This window comes from Balaenoptera physalus (genome assembly GCF_965194825.1).
Source record: "Balaenoptera physalus genome assembly, chromosome: 10".
In the NCBI taxonomy this organism is placed as follows: Eukaryota; Metazoa; Chordata; class Mammalia; order Artiodactyla; family Balaenopteridae; genus Balaenoptera; species Balaenoptera physalus.
In genome coordinates, this window is record NC_138889.1 from 90400634 (window position 1) to 90409361 (window position 8728).

General features: G+C 42.5%; 1 protein-coding gene across 4 annotated transcripts in view; it reads left to right on the forward strand.

Moving 5' to 3' along the window:
• The window catches only part of TRIM44 (tripartite motif containing 44), a 112530-nt gene extending 107713 nt beyond the window's left edge, over positions 1-4817 (forward strand). For all 4 annotated transcript variants that reach the window (XM_082477522.1, XM_082477521.1, XM_082477523.1 and 1 more), the window contains one exon: positions 1360-4817. Coding sequence is in view for 3 of the 4 variants with exons in the window: in XM_082477523.1 (XP_082333649.1) it covers positions 1360-1387 (28 nt within the window). In the remaining variant the exon portion in view is untranslated. The remainder of the gene's footprint in view (positions 1-1359) is intronic.
• The last annotated feature ends 3911 nt before the right edge of the window (positions 4818-8728 follow it).

Consider the following 8728-nt stretch of genomic DNA (forward strand, 5'->3'; position numbering starts at 1 on the left):
CTCCCTTACAAGCTCCCTAGCTTGCCTGCTTCAGACTTTATCCAGCCGAAACTAATGCTTACGTTTTAAGGACGCAGGCCTTACTATGTGACCGAGGATTTTACATCTCTCAGAGCTCCACTTTCTTCATTTGCCAAATGGGGATAGTAATAATAATAATAATAATAGTCCCTACATCCTAGGATTATTGTGAGGAGTAATGGAAAGAATGGGTGAGGAGCGCTTAGCTCAGTGCCCCTGGCACACTTGATCAAGCTGGCTCTTGTTATTATTTTAAGGACAGTGGCCTCTAGAAGTGGTGGAGGAGGAGAAACTAGGCACATTTGCTGCTTTTGTCCTTCTAAGTGTCCTAGAAGTGTAAGTCTTTTTCTGGCCCTGACTTTTTCTTGCCCTGGTACTTGTATCAACAATGTTCTCTCCCAGGACCAAGCCAGGGAGGCTGTAACCCTGAGCAGCTGAGGCTCTAGCCATGCCTCTGAGACTCACAACTCATTTTTTGGCCACTGAAATACTCCTGACATCTAGGATGCCCTGGTCAAGGCAGTCATGACTGACCATCCTTTCAGCCGCTTCCTTCCCTCGCTTCCTGTTTTTATTTCTCACTCTCTTTTTAAAACAACTATTTATTGAACACTTCGATATGCCTAGCACAGTCCTAGTGCTAGATAAACAGTAGTCGATAAAATAGACAATATTGCTATTCTTTTATGCTCTGGTGGGGGTAGAGGGGAGAGTAAGTAGCAAGCAAATGATTTATAGGACATGATAAGGGCTATGAAAGAAATAAGATGGAGATGGAGAGTAACCAAGGAGCCCGACTTAGATAGAATACCTTCTCTGAGGAGGTGACCTCTGAACCCAGTGACTGTCCCTGTGGCATGAATTAAAACCTTGACTTTATTCCAAGTGAGAAGTGCCATTTGGTGTGCAGAATGATAGCTTCTCTTTGCCTTTCTCTTCTAACAATAGGTGGCTTTAAGGCTTAGGGGACATCAAACTCCTGATTTTTACCAGCAGTTTATTTTGTCAAGTTAAAAAAATATTATGACCCTCACCTGCTCCTTTAAATAGCTATTCACTTACTATGTACCAGGCACAGGCATTTTATATGTATTATTTATTCCTCCAGTAACCTAAGAAAGTAGGTTTTATTATCATGATTATCTCTGCAGTCAAATAAAGAAATCAGAACGTAGAGAGGCTAAGTAACTTGCCCCTGGCCACAGTGCCCAGCAGTGGTAGGGTTAGGGCTGGAATCCAGGGGAGTCTGACAGCATGAGCCTGTGCCTTCTGTCAGTAGACTAGGCTGCCCCCCTTCTTGTGAAGTCTTAACTCACTTGGTTCTCCTTTCCTTTGTAGTGGTGCCAGTGAAGAAGAAGACACATGAAGACCTGCCATCCCCAGCGGAAAACCATCCCTTCCCCTTGTGTGTATGTGACGGCGTGTATGTAACGGCTTCTGATTCCTGTGAAAGCTGCCCAGCAACAAACGTGCTTCCACCAGATGCCTCCCCAGATCCACAGCAGGCACATAGCTCTCCAAGGAATGACCAGTTTTACTCTTACTGACTGTGCTTCTCATTCTCTTGTCGTGATAGGTCAAGGAAAATGCCCCTTTGATCAACCAGGAGCAATTAAAGGGTCCTTCAGGTAATGCCTCAATGGCTGCTTTGAACTTACTCAGGAAAGCCGGCCCCTGTCATATTGTATACCCAAACAGTATCACTTCATTAAGAAGGATCTGGAATAATCTTGAAGGGCAGTCAGAATTTGTTTCCCTACCTGCTAATAAAACCACACTTTATTCATACTGAAGCATGGAATAAATGAGGGAAAAGTAGGGCCGAATCAACCCACATAGTTAGTCTCTAAAAGTCCATTTAATACGTCTGTGAAAATGTGGTTTCATGAAATAAGATGGGTGGCTTGAAAACAGATAAAGAGTTAAAAGTTAGAAATATATAGAGATATTTTTAGTACATGAGGTTATCCAGGATTTCAGATTCATAATTCAGTGCTGTGGAAATGAAAAAAAAAAAAAGAAAAGATTGAAGAGATAGAAAGGAAATGACTTTTTTTTTTTTTTTTCAAAAAAAAGGGACCAAAGAGATCTGATTACAAGTTGAAATCGAAATCAGTATTTCTGAACTCAAATTGCCTAAGTTTCCAAAATAGTCACTAAAGGATCTGATGGAACCTGAATTATTTGAGTGGATTCTGAGGTTTTATGGGTCTTGTCACAGCATGAAAGTCAGGAATGTGTATTACAAATGGGAATTTTCAGTGTAGGTTTTGCTCCCCCTCCCCCAGCTTAGCCTAATTTGGCTTAAATGCAGTGTGGGGAGAATTCTTGGCCCTCTGTGGTGTGTTGAATCGAGCTCCATCTCCTGGCAGATATACCTTCCTTTTACTCCAGCGGGGACCCCTCTTCCCCTGGCTCTCCCCACCTCCAGGTCATCTCCCACACGCTGGCTCTCTCCTCTTAAGTAGCGTGAGCAGAGACTCACCGTGGTTGGACTCTGGTCTTTCCCAACTCCCAAAGCTCATTTCCTTACAACCAAGTTTTTTACTCCTAAATAAGCAATGATGTACTAGGGAATACAAAACTGCAAACTAAAAAACATGCGTCTTCTGAAACAGCAGTTTTACTTAACAAATGGTTTGGAGTCAGGGAATGACATTATTTTTAGATAAAACAAACACAGTTATATTATGAAATAGAATGTTTGTATATATAAACAGTAAAGATAAAATAGGAGACTTCACAGAGAATTTTTATTTGCGAGTGGGGGGTGTGTTCCCTCTCCTCTGCCTTTAGTGGTATTTTGGTGTTCGCTTCTGAGAAGTACAATTGGAACTACATCCAAGCAGCCTTAGGGTTTCTGTTGACTCAGGACCTAGACTTCTAGTGCCTCTGAGGCAGAACCAAAGGAGCCTGCACTGAGGGAAATTCCTCTTTTCCTGCTTGCCTGCCTGTGTACCTATCACAAAGCTTTAGGGCCAACTGATATGTGTGTGCAGGATGGTTTTGAGGGAGAAACAATGCTTACTTACTATAGGAATCCTGTCTATATCACTGTTCAGTCCTGTGCATGCTATGAAATGATTGTTTCTTTGAGGCCAGGAAGCTACCAGGTGTATATGCTTCTGGGTTAGGATTACCCTTGCTCACTAAATATGTTGTTGGGACATTGGGGCTGAGAGTAGTTTGGGCTGTTTAAAAAGAAAAAAAAAAAAAAAGTATTTTTCTCTCAAACTGGTGGCCAACAAATGACTAAGACATTTTCGGTGCTTTACCTTTTTGCCCACAAAGACTGGAGATTTTGGCATACCACTAATTACAACCCCCAACCACATCCAAAGAAACTACTCCTAAAGGAAGACCAGTGGCCATTCTTAAAAGAGTTTAAAAATCAGAATATTAAGAAGATTTTAGGATTTGGAAGCTTGTGTTGTCTTTCCCCAGTAATTATTGTTTAATCTCAAGTAGTAGCCTTATTTTAGCAATGGACAGATCATTGGCTCCTCCATACCTGATCATATGTTATTACTTTAAATCAGTATTTGGGAAACCCAGGCATTTATGCAATGGATATGAATGGAAATACAAACATACATGCCAGCCTGTCTCAATAAATTATCATACTCTGTAATCCTCAAGGAAAGCACTTTTGCTTTTACTTAGAAAGGATTTCAGATTTGCTTTATGGGCTCCTGCTGTTTTCAGCACCTGATAAAACTTTAACCAGGGAAGCATTAAACACAGCTCAGCAGCTTCTGCCCAGGCTCCTGAGTTCCTGCCGGCAGCATTTATCAGTGTAAGAACTAAGATGCTTCCTGCAGTGGCACCAGCTTCCCCAAAGCTGGAGCATGCTTCTCGGCCTTAAGCCCCAGCCTGATGAGACTTCCCTCCTACCAGGTCAGTAAGAGTTGCTCACAACTGTGTCCTAACTGGCTGCAGGGTTTGCAGAAATCCCTAGGGAGAAGTCATCGAGGGAGGCAGGTAATGAATGTCTTCAGAATGAATTGGGTCTTCACAGCAATCCCTGGCTCCCTTCCAAAGGTTGGGTATCTGGAGGCTAAGAGGAGGTTTGTCCTTTGATTTGATTGTCATTAAATCCAGGGCAATTCCAAGAATTGCTTGGAGTCTCTGCTCTGATAGCCTAGAAGGGGAAATGACTTAAAATATTGAGGACCAACTATGAGGACCCATTTCTCAGATGATAATACAGATTTGGAGGGCAAGAGTCACTTGCCTTGAGTTACACAGCTAGGAAGTATTGGAGCCAGGTTTTGTACCCGGCTCTTCCTAACTCTGTGTATGCCTAAAACAGAGAGAGAGAAAAAGGCTGCAGGTTCCCCCCCCTGCAGTCTGACCATTCCACTCTATGGATTCTTTTTCAAAATTACATTTTATGGCTATAGTTTAGGCTCAGAAATGGCAGCAAGGTAGCCTTATTCTTCTACTTTAGCAGATACATTAAGTACACATTGCTAACTTGAGCCTGCCCCCAGGAGTTGGCGTACACCTTTCCTTTTCGGTGCCATCCCCCATAAAAACAGTGTTTTTAGGCCTTCAGGAGTATGGAACTTCTCAGAAATAGTAAAAGTGAGGAGTGTTCTGCTCTCTAACTTTATTTGAAAATGTCAGCTGCTGCACTGCTGCAGAAAAGGAAATCTTCATATTTTAGTAAACCTAGCCAGTCTGTGAGGATGTGGTAATTCAAAGTCCTGTGAACATAGACCTTCCTGCTAACACCTGATGTGTATATGTACACACACACACACACACACACACACACACACGCACGCACGCACGCGCGCGCGCAGTTTAACAACTAAGAAATTCAGAGCAGCTGCCTCATTATCTCGCATACCACTGCAGAGGTTTCTGCCAGCCCTGATTACAAGTGTCACCAGATAATGGGGCTTAGTTGCTTGCTTACAACTTGCTAACAAGAAGAGCAACTCCTTGGCAAAGGTTGTCAGCTCCTAAAGCGTTGAGCCAAGGCGACAGCCCTGAGGGAAATTGCACTCCAGCCCTACTCCAAGGTGTCTAATGATATGGGAAATTTGGACACCCAGACTTTTTGGTGACCTGAGAGTCTGACCACCCTAGTCAGGCCTGAGGGCACGGCTGCAGAATTCACGACTGATAGGAGTGGCAGGGCTTAGGAAGTCCTCTCCTCCACCTAGAAAATATTCTCTTGCCAATACCTGAAATGCCACACTCAGTAGCTGTTAACACATGCTTTTCGATAAGAAAATTAGTTGCATGTTTACAGTGTGCCTAGCACAACTGGTATCTCGTTATGAATGGACTCAGCCCAGCCCTGAGAGAAAAGAAGGCCTGCAGGGGAGACTTCAGATCTCATTAATATTGCCTTACCCAACAGTGTTTCTGAAGCCCCACCGCAGCCCGTTCCAAGAGCTGTAAGGCCCATGGGGACTGCCTAGTAAAACAGTAGCATTTGGAACCAAGAACACACGAGAAACAGCAGAACAAGCGCCAGGGCAGGAAAATAAAAATAAATTAAGACACTAGTGGGTATACTGGTACAAAAAATGCCGCAGAGCCCATGCTGGGCTTGATATGACCTCGAGGGGACCGTAGATTTATACTTAATGGGACTTAAACCTGACCAGTCTTTCTACAGTGACAGGCCACACTGCATGGATGGGGAGAACCAACGAACCCATTGTCCTCTGCCTGTTTTCCTGTGCAGTCACATTCCCTCCTCAGTCATCTTCCCCTTTCACGCTTTACATTAAACAAGGGACCACTCAGTCTTTCATGGGAATTACACGTTTGAGTTAATGTTTCAGTATATCATTTTCATACTGTAAATTATTTTGTAAGAGAGATTTACTGCTATCCCAGGACGTTTGGACTCAGTGCCCCTGTGCATTTGGAAATCAATAAACTATTACTGGCAATACCATCTGTCTCTCAGAGTTGTGCACAGAGGACCCTGCTAGGTGTATATATTCATGGTGATCTGCATTGTTAACTGTGATAATGCTGGACATGATAGCGTTTTGCTTATGCGAGGTGGGACACTCATTTGCCCCGACTTCTCTAGCGTAGCCTAGGAGATCTCTGGGAGTGGCAAAAGGACAGACTTAAAGTCATTGTTATTTAAAGAGATGTTTTCTCCTCAAAGTGAAATGATCCTTGCCTAGGTTAAATTTTCTGAGCAAAGTAGATTATAAAGTAAAGAATGCTTGGTCCTGAATGATGTTTTCAAATAACGTTAAAGCTTTACAATTTGGATCAGCCAGGGGGGTGGTCAAACTTTAATTTTTACCGTATTTGCTAGGAAAAAAAACCTTCATAGAGCAAGTTACAGTTAGGCCAGCAAAATCATCTTTGGGGAACCTTAGAAGTACACATTTGATATAACTGATGAAGAGATAGAATTAAGTTCTAAATGAAGCAATTCTAGTCCAGTTTGTAATATCAGGAGCAGAGGATGCATTGATATCAAGAGGCAAAATGTGAAAACTCAAGATAGTAGATACTGTATGAATTAGAAAGTACAATTCCTACCTAAAGGCATTACAATTCAGTTTTTAAAATCCATCCTTAAAACCCACCAGCAAGTGTCTGGAGGAGCTGCAGTTTATGAACCCTGCTGTAAAAAATTTTTTTAACAAATTTGTCTCCATCAAACCCTTTTAGTTAGCTAGAGGCTGTATGTGAACTTTGGAGAAATTGTTCAAGATAGGGTTCTAGAGGGAGTCAGTCACTCAAGGTCATGCGGTGAGCCACGCTGATAAAGCCAGGCCGGGAGACTCTTGTCCCCTGTAACAATCATTAGGCCCACTTCCTCCCTCCCCAGTTGCTAAGCTCACTTCTGCCGGGTGGGATGGGATTGCCAAGCCCTGTAGCGCTTGGGAGTCTCGGTGTTTTAACAAACCACAATGTGTTTGGAGGTTTTCTTCCCTACTTCCTGGTGCGAGTATCTCAATACCGCACCCCATTGCCTCAGCCCTTTTTCATTTTATTGTCTTTCCCTCTGAAAGCTACAACTCTTTATTTTGTTTCATTGACCTTTGCTTGATCCAACTTGCAGGTGGCCGCATTTCCTTTACACTCATAAAAGAGTGAAATTGCAGCTGGTCTAGAATATCTCCTGGCCTTAACAAGGCACCAGAGGTAGGTACACCCAGCAGAAAGTCAGGCTGCCAGTATTAATAAGAGAAGAAGGTGTCACAGAAAAGAAAACAAAATGAAAGGCGGCTTGAAGTCGCTAACTGACTGCATTGAGTATCTGTACTCGTTAAATATTAGAGTCTCCAGGTTAAATCATTCATTTTGTTAATAATAATAGCTACCGTTTAGTGAGGTCTTTCTCTGGGCCAGGCACTGTCCTAGTTGCCTTTTACGTTATCTTATTTAATTCTCACAGCACTAATATTATCATCCTCTGTTTTATTGCTCAGGAATCAGAGAGTTAAATACTGTGCCCAAGGTCTCACCCTAATAAATGGGAAGCTAGGATTTAAACCCAGGTCTAGCAGACTTTACACCCTGGCTCTAAAGTTCTCCTCTCCTAGCTGCACTGATTCCAGCAGATGCTGGTGAATAACCTTCACCCATCCACCCCCTCTCCACTAACACATACAGTATGGCCTTGTGGCAAAGGAGTTTGTCTTTTTTAGGCCTTGTTTTGTACAGTTTGCAAAGTACAGTGTACAGTGAGGGAAGGAGGGTTAAGGTGAGCAGTGAAATTCTCTTCTGACCTGAAACTGCACTTTTGGAAGGAGAAAGCTGTTATACTTGCTCTCCTTTATTCCAAGGCCATAAATAATGAAATCACCAGGAGAGGCAAAGCCATGGCTTCTTTTGCCATAGTCTTAGAATCCCAAAAGTCAGCCAACTCTGGCACTGAGTCTGTAATTTAATTAAACATCTTGAAGGCATCTCCAACAACTTGACATTAGGCCAGCTTCATATTCTTGGAAAGGGACTGCAAAGGGAGCTTGTCTATTTTATAGTTCATTTACTGAGTTGAACCCTCATGGCCATAGCATACCATTTGCCTTACAAAAGTGGCCCACAACCTTCATACCATTTTAGGGAGTCAGTCACAACTCATTTACCTACGGCTCAGTCAGCTTCACCTATCCCTATTTCTTAAACATGAAATCTGCACAAGTGGTTTGACAGTGAGTAATTGAGACAGAACTGGACAAATCTGAAACCTCTGCTGGACCTATTCAAAAATGACTGAGAACTAAGAAGTGAGTAAACAAGACTTCTGACCAGTTGAAATAAATAGTATGAAGCAAGCACATAAGAGAAAGGCCATCTGTCTACCCATAAAGCACCTACTCAGAACCTATTTATTCCTGTTTCACACATAATTCTAAATGTTTGCTGTCTGGTTTCCAGGCCTACAGCAGATTAAATTTAAGGGCGGGAAACAGATTTCTAGAGGAAACTTAACTCAAGAAGGAGAAGGAGCTGACAGCAATAGAGAAGACAGAAAACGTTTAAGTAGACTGAAGAGCTCAAAAAGCACTGGTTCAGGGGTGCGTTTAGTGCCCCAAATAGCTCTTTACACGTCTCAGTTTCTAAACACCTCATATCATAGGGCTGTATAATTATACTCAAAGTGATGACCCTGAGCATCACAGCTAAAGGAACTAAGTTATGCTCAGAAGAAAGCAAGAATTTGCATATCAAATATTTTAGAAATATTTCTATCACAAAGGTAAAGAAA